Here is a 16,126-nt window from a genome sequence, read left to right on the forward strand (position 1 = left end):
CATATTTGATGCTGTTAATTTAAGATTATTCAGTCATATGGTATGCATGTTGTAGATATGTTTATGTATTGTGTTTGCACATTGCTTGAATATTTTACAGCTACAGTTTCCCCAATTGTCTACTGCTCGTAGCCTCATGGAAATAAAAGATGAAATAGTTTCAGACCATTTTGTGAACTTTCTCAGTCTTTTGAAGGGCTGCGGGTTAGGCTGCTTGACACCCATGCAAATTTCACTTGGGAGTCCCATGTACATCACAGAGCCTGACTTTCAAACTAACAGTGGCCTCCCACCTGAAGCAAATAGGCACACGAGCTGCTCTTCTAAAGACCCCTATTAAGACGGTGATGGTGGAATGCTAGTGTAAAAGGGTGGCAAGTGACTCAATACCTTTTCAGGTCACTGCTGGCTGGTTATGCCAGGCATATTAACACATAGGAAAGTAACTCACATTGTCATAGACTGATTACCATTGACTGAAATGTTATGACATAGGAAACAAAATGGATGACCAAAGATAGCCGAGTGCAGATTGATGGAAAATAACATCATTTATCTCACTGGCTTAATTTTGAAAGGTTGCCAGCTGCATTTTGAAAATGTAAATGTAAGATCTGTGGATATTCCACTAATCAGATATGCCTAAATATTAGTCAGCAATTAGGATGGATCAAGATTTCACCAGACTTTGGTTAATTTGGCTAATATTTTAGTGCCTCAGTTATATTGCAGCCGAAGTCAAACAATATTACTTTTAAATTCTAGAAGAAGCACTAGCCAATTTTTAAAAGTTCCTGACAAGTTTATTGAATGAATCTCATTTGAGGAATGAGATTATTTGACACTTTACCAAAAATGATATTTCGTTTGCATTAATTTGAATGTCTTCCACTTTAAGATGCACCATGGGCCTTGCAATGTGCATCAGAAAGGTAACAAATACAGCTATCTTCAGAAGGAAATAAGGATAAGATTCCTAAAGCATTAATTTGCTAGTTCAAATAAATAATTAGGAAAGTTAAATAGTGGCCCACACTTGCACACTATTGGATCATTATGAAGTGATGCAGTCATTGGTAGGAATGCTACTTATTGCTCCATTCTGTGCATTCCAGAAATAGATAACCTATGCTTTCAATTTAGCCATAGAATGACCATTGTTGGCACTACTAATTAAATATCTAATAATGTTGGAAACACTTACATTCTAAATCAGTGTTCTCCTGTTCTCTGACCTAATATCTGTTTTTTGCTTTCAGCTGCTGCACATGAAAAGCAACAAATACTTGACTGTGAATAAGAGATTACCAGCTCTCTTGGAGAAGAATGCCATGAGAGTAACTCTGGATGGCACAGGGAATGAAGGCTCCTGGTTATTCATTCAGCCATTTTGGAAGCTAAGGAGTAATGGAGATAATGTAAGAGTGTATCAATAATAGCATAAATATGCTGACTGATCTTGAAGACAATTGAAGTAAAAGTTAAATATTTGGTATTCATTACATTTGAAAGTGCCAAAACAGGGCTATCCTAGAATGTAAAGGTAGCCTCCAGCTTCTTTTTACCTCTATCAAATTGGTCTCTGGCCCCTTCCTCCCTCAACACCCATCGCAGGCCTATAGAGTTCATAGACTGTTTCGTCAAAATATTGAGACCTCCCATTCATCTACCTCTCCTTCTCCCCCTTTCCTTTTTGCCCATCAAAAACAAACTTTCCCTCCAGGCTGTCCCCGCCATATTCCTAATCTGCTTCTTCTTCTAGTTTTTCCTCTCATTTTCCTCTGCCTTTCCAAGCTGTTTGTGCCCCTGAGACCCGTCTCCTTCACCCTTGACCTGAATTCCACTAAACTGCTAGCCGCTAACATCCTTTCCTAGCCACTACACTAAGCTGGTATCTTCCCCCCCCCCGGGGTACTGTCTATCTCTTTATCAAAATGACTGTCATCAGCCCACCCCCACCCACCTCCCCCCAAAAGCCCCATTTTTGAAAGCTGCTGCCTCACTGCCAACCTCCCATTCCTCTCAAGTCTGTGAATGTCTTGTTGTTTTCCCAGTCCACATTTCCCCAGCCACAGAACTTAAACAGCTCCAAGTAATGTAGAACCATAGAACGATAGAAACGTTACAGCACAGAAAGAAGCCATTCAGCCCATTGTTTCTGCATTGGCCACAAAAATAAAAAACTAGCCACCCACTCTAATCCCACCTTCTAGCACCTGGTCTGTAGCCTTGCAGGTTTCAGCGCTTCAGGTGCAGATCCAGGTACCTTTTAAATGAGTTGAGGGTTTCTGCAAATGACAGATTTCACAAATGACACATTGTCTGATTGTAACCATGGTGGGTTTTCCTTCCCCATCCTTCTTTATCTCTCTTTGATTTGGTTGACCCCATTATCCTCCTTCAACTCGTCTCCTCCATTGCCCTGGTTTATGGAATTACCCTTTCTTAGTTTTACTCCTCCCTGTCCTGTTGCATCAGAAGTACCTCCAGCAATGGCCTCCCTTCCTATCGGCCACTCCATTACTTCTGGAAGCACCCTCAAAGATCTATCCTGGGTCCTTTCCTATTTCTCACCTACATTGTGGAGGTGGTGGCATAGTGGCATTGTCACTGGACTAGTAATCTAGAGATCCAGGGTAATGCTCTGGGGACCTGGGTTTGAATCCTGCCACAGCAGATGGTGAAATTTGAATTATGTAAAAAATCTGGAATTAAAAGTCTAATGATGGCCATGAAACCATTATCAATTGTTGTAAAAATCTATCTGATTTGCTTTACCTGGTCTGGCCTACATGTGACTCCAGACCCACAGCAGTGTGGTTGGCTCTTAAATGTCCTCTGAAATGGCCTAGCAAGCCACTCAGTTCTCAAGGGGAATTAGGGATAGACAGTGATGCCCACATCCCAAGAATGAATAAATAAATGCCTCCAAAATATCTGCACCTGGAATCAGTCCCTTTCCAACACCTCATCCAATTTCTCCATTGCCTCTGTGCTGTCGGACTGCTTATCAACACCCAGAAACATCAGTTTCTTCCTGTAGACCAAATCTATTATCATGGTCGTCCATCATAAATTCCCTCCCCTCCATAATAATTCTATTCCTCTTCCTCGGTAAATGCCTCTAGTTACACTAGCCTATTCACAACCTTGGTATCCTGTTTGTCCTCATGTTGAGCTTCCAATCCTATATATCATAATTACAAAGCCTATTTACTTTCACCTCCATGAGATTGTTTGCCTCTGCCCCTGACTCAGCCTACCTGCTGCCAAAACCCTCACCTATGAGCATTTCACCTCCAGGCTTGAGTATTCCAATGCTCTCCTGGCCAGCCTTTCAGCCTTCCACCCTCCACATCATAAGCTTCAGCTCATCCTCAACTGTGCTACCCATATCCTATTCTGCACCAAATCCCACTTAGTTGTTACTCATGCCCTTGGTTCTTGACCAATTTAAAGTTCTCATCTTTATGTTTCAATCCATTTATTCTTTTTATCCTCTCTCTCTCTCTCTCTCTCTCTCTTTCTCTCCCTGTCTAGCCTCCTCCAGCCCTACAAGGAACTCTCCATTCCCCCAACTCTAGCCTCCTGTGCCTCCCCCATTTTTGTGCATTCGTTTGTGATTGTAGTAATTATAGTTTTGGGAAATCTGGGACTGTAGCTTTCAGAATAATCCTGTATTGTAAGATCACATGATCTGTGTAAACAAAAGTGTGAGCGGCTTTGAAGTAGAGCATCTTTGAATTAATAAATAAGTTTATGTCAAGGATGCAATGATTTCAAAATGTATTTTGCATGTCTGAAATCATGTTTGTTGCTTTCTGTATTTTGCTAGTGATGTTCAGTGATCATATCATGATATCATGTTTTTCAAATTTTGTGACGGCAAGTAAGTTTTCAAAGTAAAAAGGCTGCACTGTGGCCATTTTGTTTTAATCTTAAGGCAATATTTTGATTGTATTTCCAACATGTGTTTCAGGTGGTGGTTGGGGACAAGGTCGTATTAAATCCAGTCAACGCTGGACAGCCATTACATGCAAGCAATTATGAGCTGCTTGACAACGCAGGCTGTCAGGAGGTAAGGACCCAATGGAGGAAGGGAGCATCAAAAGATATGAGAGAAATAATGAAAGGAAGAGAAAAACAAAGGGTCAAAGCGAATGATGAAGAGGAGAGAAAAAGTTCAGGGCGAATGATGGAGAGAAAAGACAGGGATGGAGGATCTAAAAGGGATTTAAGGAAAGAAAAATAAAAAGCAGGCAAGATCAAGAAAAATACAGATGAATATCCAAACAGAGAGAGAGAGAGAGACAGAACTAGAGCTATTGGCCAATGCAGTCATAGCATCCTGTGGCTGCATTTCTTCATATTTTATCAGGTCATGTAAGATTGCACATCATATATAATTATTCCAAAAAAGAAAACAAAATGGAAGAAACAATGTGTAAAAGATCCTATCCATCCGATGAAATGATCGTAGAAGTCCTTCTGTACAAGTATGAAATGCGTTTGGGAGTGGAGGTAAATTGAATCCCACTTCTGTTGATGCATAATTAAGTTGCATGTAAGATTCTGACACCAATAATGTTAGAATTAATGCAAAATCATTTGTAGTAGTGGATAGTCAATGGGTTGTTAAAGCAAGCTGGTAATTGTTTTCTTTTCAATGCTATTCCATTAATTTTTAAATGTTCAATTATAGGTAAACTCTGTGAACTGCAACACAAGCTGGAAGATAAATCTCTTCATGAAGTACAGTGACCACATAGAAGATGTTTTGAAAGGGGTATGAATTATTCTAAAGTTGTTGGAACAACATATTGCCGAAGGATGGTTTTGATAACGCACAGCCCATTAGGCTAAAAATTCTGAGCACTGAAGTTCAGGTGGAATTACAATACAGTTGGCCTACAATTCCATATATTGCACTTTAATTTTACATGGGCTTTTGTTTTACTTTATTTGAAGCAGAAGATACAGGGCTATGGGGAAAATGCAGAGTTGTGACATTAGTTTTGGGTTGACATAGGAAAAAGCCAACGGAGACACAATAAGGCAAATGGCCTCCTTCTGTGCTATAAGCTCACAAGAGCACAAGAATGCAACACAGGAATTAGAAGCAGGAGTAGGCACTTTGGCTTCTCAAGCCTGCTCCACCATTCAATAAAATCATGGCTGATCTGGTTGTAGCCTCAACTCCACTTTCCTGTCTGCTCCTCATAACCCCTGACTGTCTCATTGATCAAAAATCTAACTCAGCTTTGCATACATTCAATGACCCAGCCACACTGTTCTCTGGGGAAGAGAATTCCACAGACTCATGACCCTCTCAGAGAAAAGAAATTCTCCTCATCTCAGTCTTAAATGGGAGACTTTCGATTTTTAAACTGTATCCCCTAGTTCTAGATTTCCTCATAAGAGGAAACATCCTTTCAGCATCCACCCTGTCAAGTCCCATCAGGAGCCAAAACTTTCAATAAGATCACCCCTCATTCTTCTAAACTCCAGTGGGTATAGACCAACCTGCTCAATCTTTCCTCATAAGACAACCCCTTCATACCAGGAATCAGTCAAGTGTACTTTCTCTGAACTGCTTCAAATACAGTTATATCCTTTCTGAAGCAAAGAGACCAAAGCTGTACATTGTACTCCAGATGGAAGGTGAGGCAGTGGTGTAGTGGTAATGTCACTGGACTATCAATCCACAGGCTAAGGCTTTGGGGGCAGGGGTTCAAATCCCACCACTGCAGCAGATGAATTTAAAATTCAATTAATCAATTAGGAATTTTAAAAAATGCTAGTCTCAGTAATAATGACCATGAATGGATTCTTGTAAAAACCCATCTGGTTCACAAAAGCCCCTTTAGGGAAGGAAATCTACCATCCTTACCTGGTCTGGCCTCATTGTGACAATGACGCACAGCAATTTGGTTGACTCTTAAATGCCTTCTAAAATCCTAGCAAGCCACTCAGTTGTATTAAACCACTACGAAGCCTAAAAGGAATGAAACTGGACCCAGTATCAATCTAGGCACTGGAAACAACAACAGCACACCTAGCCCTTTCGACCCTGCAAAGCCCCCCTGCAAACATCTGGGGCCTGTGCTAAAATTGGGAGACCTGTCCCACAGACTAGTAAAGCAGTATCCTGACGTAGTCATACTCACGGAATCATACCTTATAGATAGGTATTTGGAAAACCCTGCAATTTGCTGTGCACTGCCCTGTCAGGGAACTTACTGAGACCCTCTATTCGATGAGAGCTAACCATATTTCATCCTCTTCCGAAAGAGAAGTAGGCAGAGTGAGCATGTGACTTTGCTGGGATTCCAGACTTCTCCATGGTACCACAAACTCCATGCATATCACTTTGTGGGCTCTGCATATTAATCTACCTTATAAAAGAACCAAAAGGGATTCCACTCTCTCAACATCCAGCTGCAATGTGGCTATAGGCAGTGAGTTATACAGGTCAATGCCCAGTGTTCCACACCTAATCTTCCCTCTCACACAGCATCTGCTTGGCCACAATGCAAAAATAAAAGCCACCACAAAATGAACATTCCTAACCAAAGCTATAGATGAAAGCATACGAAAAGTTAACTAATAAACCAAGTGCAATCCCTTAGTGCCTGTCTTCCACTTGTCTTTGCCTGTCCTAGTGCCCCTATGCAGTCATGCCCTACTGGCTGCAGCATGGCTGCATGAAGACTACTGACTTTCAGTGGAGGAGACTGCAGATGGCCTTGGAGGACAACCTTGAACAGTTCTCTGTCTGGAAGACCCAGCTGTGGACTGGACAGTCTCAGCATAAACGACAGAAGACTGGGTGGCTGTTTGACAGGCAAAAGTAAGGTCACCGATAGAGTGACAGCGGTGAGAGGATGAATGCTGTCTTTCTGAAAGGGGACAGCATTCTCATGCTTCATGGAGCCACTGCCACATCTTGCAGATGTTGCTTCAGCAAACCTGGTAATGTGATTGTTGGACTGCTATGACCACCTGCAAGCCCCTTTGCACACAAAGGGGCAGCAGTCTGAGCTTCTATCACAGGGCTCTGATATTGAGTAACTACTGCATGTGCTGCCATGGAAGCTGCACCATCCACCATCAGATGTCGCATCATGGTTGGGTCCAGAAGTGCACAAGTGGAGCGCTCACCACTTCCATGCTGGGAGGGATGGTCTCCAAGCTTGGCACAAAGCAATGTGCCACATTGGTGCTGGACTCCTTGATGCTCCTTGACATTGATCACGGACTTTCTGGCAGGCTTCTCACTGAAACAAATATCTTGTTGTTCATACCCCTCAGTGTTCTTCTGTAGGCTGCCCTATTGAAGTGCTCATCTGACTTCTCTGCGGAAGAGCTTGTATGTGGCCTCATACTTTGCTAAGCCGGCACCTCACACTTTCTCCAGCTCTGACTGCAGACCACAAATGACCATTTCTCACCACACCTAGATCTGTCTATGCTATCTTCTAAATTATATGCAATGTCAGTATTTGAGCTGGTGGTTGCTGGTGTGGAGTGAATTGATGGTGCTTCTTCATCATCAGTGTCTTTTGCTGTTCCTTCACTGCCTGGCCAGATTGCACTTCTCGTTGTCTGAAGGGAAAAAAGGCTGCGGGGAAAGGGAGAAAGTAAGACGTGCTGCATAAATCAGAAAAGAGTGTGGGATGAGGGGAGGTGGAATGTGAGAGAGAGGATTAGGTTTGAGGATACCATCAGCCTTGATGTTTCAGTTTCCCATTGGCCATGGCCTCAACAATAGTTGTCCCAATAATGGCCAGCACTGTCTCCTCCATGGAGGTTAAGAAATGCAGATGTCATCCAGTTAGTTCCTAATGACATTGGTTTTACGCTGCCTTGTCCTTCAAGAGAGAGGGAAGTGTGTTATGGGTGTGTGTGGAGGGGGTGGGCTTGGGTGATGATGTGGCTGTCATGATTGAATAGCTGGCAATGTGTGGAAGCTGTGAGATGTGGGTGTGAGGCTTGAAGGTTTGCTAAATGTGCAAGGGTAAGGTGAAGCATGTGAATGTTAGATAGGAGTCCTGATCGATAGAAATTGTGGCTAAGTTTTTGATGAGCGTGTGGTAGATTGAGCAATGGTCTCAGCCAGTGGTGCAGCTAACAGGGTATAGCATCTGAAGGCACATTTGTTGATTTTGACTGCTCCTCAGAGGTAGTTGAACCTTTTGTGGCATTCAGATGTTTGGGTTTGCCTCCTGTAATTGACCTCCATGGTTACCCCTGAGTGTGTATATGGAGGGTCTGCTGGGCCTCTACAAACACAGGACATCTGCCTATTATTTCCCCGCCAGGGCCTCCAGCACAGGATCCACAAATCTTGGAGCCTGTTTTGTCCCATGGTGTGCCATTGTTCAGTATTTCCGAGTCACTTCCTCCGTGACTGCCAGCACTTGCTCCAGCCAAAATGTGCCTTCCCTTTTAATAGGTGCAGGCTAGTTCTAAGTAGTGTAGGTTCTGGTTCTAGCCATTCACAATACTTGCATCTCGCTGATACATATCAGCAATCACCAGTGCAGTTAGAACTGGCTGGATGCTGAAATCATTGAAATGAGCAGGCAGCACAAAGTTGGTGTGCTGCCTGGAGTGCAACCAGCAGGTGTGGGTTAATCATGCATCATATTGGCGGGGGCAGGGGGGCTGCTATTGAATTTAGCTTTCAGGGAGTTTTCAAATAAACCCTAAGTAGAGAATTGTGATTGTTTTGGGGGTTGGAATCCATTTTTTATTCATTAACCTGAAAAGGATTAAAGTTTGAACTAGAGTAGTAAGGCAGGAATTTTATATGTGAAACAATAACTGGGGCACTAAAAATAGCTTTCAATGGAATTTGAACTTGATGGGTTTATTTTTGCATGTTCAGTTCTTGTTCTCACATTGCATTGTTTTAAACATCAAATGGTTGTTGATATCAGCAACAGTTTAAAGGAATTACATTGCTCCTCCATTGGCTTTTGAGGAGGTCACGATATACTAGATTATTTGCTGGACTGGTTTACCAATGTTATTCTTTATAAGAGTTTAATCTTACATTTAACTTGTTTACTTGATACATCTTTGATATTGGTACTATATCCTGTTCACTCAATGCAGTTTGTTTGGGTACAAATTGGCATATTTAAAAATATTTGTACACTGTAGCATGGCACATTTAGGGTGCTGTGAAACATTGACCAAAAACACTTCCCTGCATACTCTTCCTATTGTTACATTTGAGTCTGTCACCAGCCTCCTGAAGACCCTTTAAGTCCATGGAAGAGGTCATTATGACAGTTAACAAGGTGAACCATGAAAAAGTGGGTTCCAATTACCACTGAAACAAAATAGGACAGTCATTGACATTGGGGAGCATTATCAACTACTCAAATCCTGTTTGACAAGAGCCAACTGCACCACAAACTATACCAAATATAGTCATGTGAAAGTCAAATTTTTGAGACCCAAATTTTAGGCAAAACGTTAAGGGGTCAACTTTTACATGGGTAATGTTTTCGAGGGGCTTACTTTCAATTAAAAGGTAATGGAGGAAACCATTGCTGAGATGTACAGAAACACCCAATCAGCATTCTCATCATGAGTCTATGAACAGCCTTAAACTGTGGAACTTATCTTTGCTTCCAAACACAGTGCCAGGGCCTAATTGGTCCCTCATGTACCAGATATCTAACCCTTCACTGTGAAGATTCTTTTTTCTAGGCACATGAACTTTGAATCAGACATAGAGCTCCCAGTCTTTCCGGTAGCATGGCACTCTGTCCTTGATTAATCTGCTTTTACTGTACTCATCGGGTGTTAAGCGAACATAATGACACATCAACATGGTGTTCCCATCAAAATCCCATAGAGGCAACAACCTTGAACTCACTCCTTGATACTGATTCATCAGGCTGTGCTCAACTTCAGGGAGCCTCCCTCAAACCCCCTCCCCGCCAAAACCCATGAGAGGAAGTGGGCACATTGGCTAGGCCTGTGGTTTCAGCGCTGCTTGGGGGTCAGGAGAAGGGAAGGAAAGAGAAGAGCCATGTCATTTTAAAATGTCATGCTGACGGCTCCCAGCCCTTGACCTAAGCCTTGGCGCAGGGGGATTGCACAGAGTCAGCATTCATAAGTATCGTTTTAATGAACAATGAATTGAGGTCGACGAAAAATTAAGGATTTTTGGCCAAAGATCAGTGGTCGACTTTTACACGAGATAAATATAACCCAAGTATATACGCTAATTTACTGGGATGAGCTTATTTGTGAGGGACTTTTAGCGTTCAGGCATGAAAGTCTTTATTGTGCACAAAGAATTTGAAACGTATTGGAAATACTTATAATAATAGTCTCGTAATAACTAAGGTGGGTAGAGAGAAGGCCGGGGGAGATATAGTGGTCAGGAAACCTGGATGTATGGATTTTCTATAGGTCTGCCAAACTTAAAGACAGGTCATGTCTTAATGTTTTTTTCCTCCCGTTGTGGCTGTAGCCAGTTTTGAGGCTGGGTGGCTATCAGGTGGTCAAGCCTGTAGTTCCAGGCTACAGGGTCAGACATGGAAGGTCAGCTGACATCAGAAGGGGAGCTGACATGAGGAGGGGGCGGGTATGGCGGGTTGGTTTGGGTGGGTTGGGGGGGTGGGGGTTGGGTGTCATTCAGTTGCAAGCGTCCATTCAGAGGGCTGTTTAAAGGTTTGCTTGAAGGCCCAGGGGAATTAAGCACTCCTGCTCCTCCCAGTCCACAAGGAGCATCAGAAAAGCGTTTAATTAGCCATTCCCTCCAGCCATTACCTTCTCCTTTCAGCTGCTGAATCTCCTGAGACCCAGGAAACCTAGCCGGCTGGTGTGAAATCTAAAATGGAAGTAAAATGTGAGGCATGCAGCTAAAATATTTAAATTTGGACCTTGCCTCTGGAGAGCAAATTAATCACCTGACCACAACCTGCCTCCAATGAAACTGGAGGTTGACATGTTAGGCAAGAGTTGGGATTAGGTTTTGACTTTTAAATTTTTCTTAACCACCTTCATTGGGGAAGCATTATTATGTTCCTCCTGGCTTCACATTAAGTTAAAAAAAAATACATGTGCCTTTTCTTTGGAGGCCACCAGCTTCCCTTTAAGAGCTGGTGGTTAAGTCATTGTAGAACCTGAAAAACCAGTTGGAGCTTGTACTTTGACTTGTTTAAACAAATGATGCAAATGAGTTCTAAAAGTGGTGCAGGTCCCTCTTCAGAACTGAAATGAGGCCTGCAAAGCTGCTTTCATAAGTGGCCCAGATGAATTTACTGGTGGCCTGAATGCACAAGTAAATTGGGGACATTTTATTTTATTCCTTTGCACCCCTTTTTAGGCCTGTGTCTCCAATGTCATTTACACTGTTGCAGGTAAATAAAATAAAATTGTCTGTTTTTATAAGTCAGGTAATCAGTGGAAAAAGATAACCTGTAATATTGTTAAATGATATTTAGCGAACTCAACGAGAGCCCTGCTAGAAGAGTAATATTGTCCACAATTCCTATTTATTATTTAATGTGAATACAAACAGGACAATAATTCAGAATCATTGGCCAGAATCTCCCAGCAACTGACCCCCACCCCCCAGCCCCCAACACTGCGGGTTCATGTTGGCGGGACAGGAAGATCCCGCTGGTGTGAGAGGCTGGAAGATTCTGACCATTGAAATTATATTGGACTGAATAGCATGGAGACCATCCTCCAGGAAATGCAACTTGGATGGGCAGGCCACATCTCCCACATGAATGACTCCAGAATCCCTAAACAGGTCTTCTATGGGGAACTCAGGGCAAACATCATCATCAAAGCGGTCAATGCAAACGATAAAAGGAAACCATTAAAAAAGCCTAAAACTTCTGCACTTCAGAACACCTCTGTGTAAAAAAGTTCTTCCTCATGTCCCCCTACACCTTCTGCCACTTATCTTGAATCTATGTCCCCTGGTTCTAGAATCCTCCACCAAGTGAAACAATTTTATCCTGTCCACTCTATTCCCCTCATAATTTTGTACGCTCTGCTTTATAGATACTAGCGTGGTCAGTTGTATTCTGAACTTTGCTGTCTTGTCTTATTTAAGCTGCACAGCTACCATCCTGCATGTTTATTCCAATGGAGACTCTACTCCACTGTTATGAAGCCCTTCATCGTGATCTCATCCTTTCCCAGATGTTCAAAAGGAGGGAACTTCTTTGTTTCTCCCCCCACTTCTACAACTTGCACATTTTAACGTGCTGAACTTGCTGTCACCATTCCATAATTCTTTACCTTATAAACTTTGGTGCCATTTTGTGCAATGGCCAATGATTGGCACATCCCCCTGATTTCTCAGTTGAAACAAGATAGCTCAATAACAAAGGGGCTAGATTTTACTGGAGCAAGTATCTTGCACTGTGCCATTAGTTAAACTTACAAAAATGCCTGCTGAGTTTATAAAAGTTTTTTGATCATAAAAGTTGTTGGAAATGTGAGCTTATAATGGCACGTAAAGGACACTGGGGAGTTTAGAATCTTGGCGAAACACTGGAGAGAACAGTATATCGCCTCACCAATGAGAATATAGGATTGAGAAATAAAAAGAGGAAGGAATAAGAAAGAGGGTGAATTAAAGTGAGTGAATTCAATATTTAAATGAGGTACAGAAAAATATGGAGAAGGGAAGAAAGATTGGATTCAGAGGGAGAAATAAAGAGACAGAAAGTAATGTAAGGAAAGTTCAGTAAAAGGAAGCAAAAATTTAAAATTTTACATTTTTCCAATCCCCTAAAACAATTCACAACCTTAAGGAATGAGAGTTCACATATATAATTACTTACTTTCTGGGTCAGTGAGGTTGATTGACAGTCATTACCAGATTTTACTTTGTTCAAGAGAGTACATACTCTTATAATTACTGGACTTAATTTATTGCACCATATTCAATGAAAAATTAATGTGTAAATGCAGCACCTTCATGAAAATCATGCTGAGCTTAAGTGCAGGATACCATTTTTTGCAAAATTAATGGTGGAGTGGCTTAAGTCATCCAGCAGCTCATGGGCCTGAATTTTTCAATTAGTATGCGGGGGCAGGCCCGACACGCCGATGCGTAAAATGACGCGCAATCTCGTCGAGCGTGCGTCCCAACGTCATCACGCTGTCTGGCGATGTTTCATTCGGCAGGCACGCACCAGAGTCGGCTGCGCGCCCGCCAGTATTTAAATGGCCTATTAAGGCCATTAAGGAAGTAATTAATGTCATTGTTAATGCTACTCATCCATCCTTAAGGTTGGCGGGCAGGTGAAAAGGCCAAGCGTTTTTTAGGAAACCTCATCCAAGAGCAGTATGAGATTTCCTAAAGCTTTTATTAATTAAATTTTTAAAATTTCCGAAATATATATATGACACAGCCACATGAGGGGATTTGTTTATGTAAATTTTGAATCCATTTATTTAATCATTTCAACAGCGATTCAATCTCCCTGAGGCAGCTCCCCGCTGGCCCCGACTCTCTCTCCTCCCCCCCTGCCCGCACAGGTGGTGCTGAGCGCTACAGCTCGCGCCTTACGCTGAGCGGGCCTTAATTGGCCCGCCTGTGTAAAATGGTGGCGCAGAGCCGATCGCAGGTGGCAGATGGCTCCACAATCGCTCCCGCCCAGCCCACCCGCCAACCGAAAAATTCAGGCCAATGTGCTTCACAGTTCATGGGGCATTTCTGCCCTGCCGCAAGTTTCTGACCACTTTGAGCGTTAATGATAAGGTGTGTCATTTAGATGGCGTTATTTTTTTCAGAAAAATCTGCCACAAAATGCTCTATGTCTTTTTTAACTTCTTGATAAAAGACAACATCGACAGGAGAGAATCAGGAGAGAATCTCTGTCCTACCCAAGTGAATCTGGAGCTTTTGTTTCTTGAATGTGAACGTTTTATTCTCCTCCATTGCAGGGTGATGTGGTAAGGCTGTTCCATGCAGAACAGGAGAAGTTTCTGACGTGCGATGAATACAGATCAAAGCTGCATGTATTTCTGCGCACAACATTGCGTCAGTCTGCTACCTCAGCGACGAGCTCAAACGCACTCTGGGAGGTTGAGGTAATTTTGACTGTGTGCTACATATATTACACAAAGTCAAGTACACATTATTTTAGCTGCAGTAACTGATTGTGATAAAAATGTGTGTCTTAGGCTCACATTTGGATTACTTCAAAAATAAAACTCTGTAAATATAATCACCCTGGTTTAATTCTGCTTGGCACATCTACATGAAATTGTGCACTTAGTGAAACAAAGTGCCCTGGAACCACTTCTGTCCTGAACCATCCCTAATTTGTTTATAGCTAGCTGCAATTCAATGACATGAAATATTCATGCAGAATAAATGAAAAGGAGGATTCACTCCAGAAAGGTTGCTATTCCCTCCAGGGACATTTTTGAGTGGCATCTGTATTTATGGGTGTTGACTATGAGTGAAGAAGAAGGAACTCCTTCTGCCCTTGTAGCAACTCAACTCAGCTATTTTGTAATAAAACAGGTCACAGGGGTGAAATGCAGGGGTGTTGGCAATAAAGAACCCATCAGAAACAGAAACAAAGGGGCTTATTCTGATGCCTCATTATCAGTCACAGGACTAAGCTCTGCTGGAGTTTGTTGGGGTAGAAGAGAGTGCATTACAACATTTAGTATTTCAAGTCACCAGATTCTTTGGCAATCACATGTAAACTTGTGATCTGTGCTCCTGCTAGATTGGACAATTTCCCTATGGGCTCTTTTCTTTCTGCCAGATGGGAGAAGAGGGGGCTGTTGCTTCCTTATCCATTCCCTGCCCTTATTGTGCAGATCATACAAAAATGTGTTCCAGCAAAGGTGACCTTGGATATGCATAGGGCTAGAAATTCATCTCGGCTGGGGGTTGCAACTGGATGCTGTTAGATTGACTGACATGCTACTCATTTAATTCCATTATGTTATGTGTAACTGATACCTTCTGTTTCGTGCCACTGTCCAAGATGAATTTCTAGCCCATAAGAACTTCTGGCACACATCATTAATCCATGAACTTGTGACCTCACTTGCTTCCTTAGTATAGACTATATACAATCTATGTAATAATCTCTGATTTCCTTTAGTTTATAATAATGACCTTTCTCTCCCTTCCCCTTTTAGGTTGTCCACCATGATCCCTGCAGAGGAGGTGCTGGCCATTGGAACAGCCTCTACAGGTTCAAACATTTAGCTACAGGCCATTACCTGGCAGCTGAGGTGTGCTTATCATTTTGTTTTAAAGAATAATGCTATTTTGTAGAGAGAAAGTACATTTAGGAAACAGTACAACTGTCACTAAGTTAGAAAAAAATGATACTATCTGCAGGCTAAGAATCCAAGAACAATCCCTTGGAGATCTGCTATACTTGATATCATAACCAGAAAAGTACAGTTTGGATTACCTATCTGGTGGATATGCCTCCTGCTAGCTGGCATTATTGTGAATGAAAATTGACATGCTTGTGATTCTATCTGCTGATCCCAGTGTAATGAAAACATTCTAAACATCAGCAACGCTTCCTAGATGTAAACACTAGATCTAAAAGTGTTTGATGGACACCCAAAATGGTGAAAGATGTCAATATTTCTAAAAAGTAAATTGTGAAGTACTTATCAGATATGTTAACAGGCGGAAATATCAACATACTGGGTCTTTGTGAAGTTGTTTTTGAACTGGTAAAACTGCATATTTCTCTGAAAGAGATGACATGACACTTTTAAAATGACCTTTGTGGGTATGCCTAATGTTGAAATTCTTCCAATTAAGTGATGCTTCTGTTCCATAATACCCCTGATACCTTTAATAGGAACAAGATCACTGAACAAAACAGTACATAAAAAGCTTCAGGAGTTCAAAAGATTGTTTGCACTTATCCATAATCAGCAGGTCACAGAATCCTTCACAGAGGTCCAACTTCTGCAATGGATCCTAGAAGTTCTGAAAATGTTTGGAGTGGCAGATCTATGACAGAATGGCTATTTTGTCCACTGCATTGGCTTTGATTTGTTCAGAATTGTGGGAGCAGGACTATTGAAACAATTGGGGTGGACAACTCAGTGCTATAGTCACTTGCACAGTATAGACTTACAC

General features: G+C 42.0%; 1 protein-coding gene across 8 annotated transcripts in view; it reads left to right on the forward strand.

Annotated features, from left to right (window-relative positions):
• The window catches only part of itpr3 (inositol 1,4,5-trisphosphate receptor, type 3), a 312,431-nt gene that overhangs the window by 123,190 nt on the left and 173,115 nt on the right, over window positions 1–16,126 (forward strand). For all 8 annotated transcript variants that reach the window (XM_041195917.1, XM_041195916.1, XM_041195915.1 and 5 more), the window contains 5 exons: window positions 1,260–1,418; window positions 3,980–4,078; window positions 4,703–4,786; window positions 13,939–14,085; window positions 15,157–15,252. In XM_041195917.1, the coding sequence (XP_041051851.1) occupies window positions 1,260–1,418; window positions 3,980–4,078; window positions 4,703–4,786; window positions 13,939–14,085; window positions 15,157–15,252 (585 nt within the window). The remainder of the gene's footprint in view (window positions 1–1,259; window positions 1,419–3,979; window positions 4,079–4,702; window positions 4,787–13,938; window positions 14,086–15,156; window positions 15,253–16,126) is intronic.

This window comes from Carcharodon carcharias, chromosome 9, assembly GCF_017639515.1.
Source record: "Carcharodon carcharias isolate sCarCar2 chromosome 9, sCarCar2.pri, whole genome shotgun sequence".
Lineage (NCBI taxonomy): Eukaryota > Metazoa > Chordata > Chondrichthyes > Lamniformes > Lamnidae > Carcharodon > Carcharodon carcharias.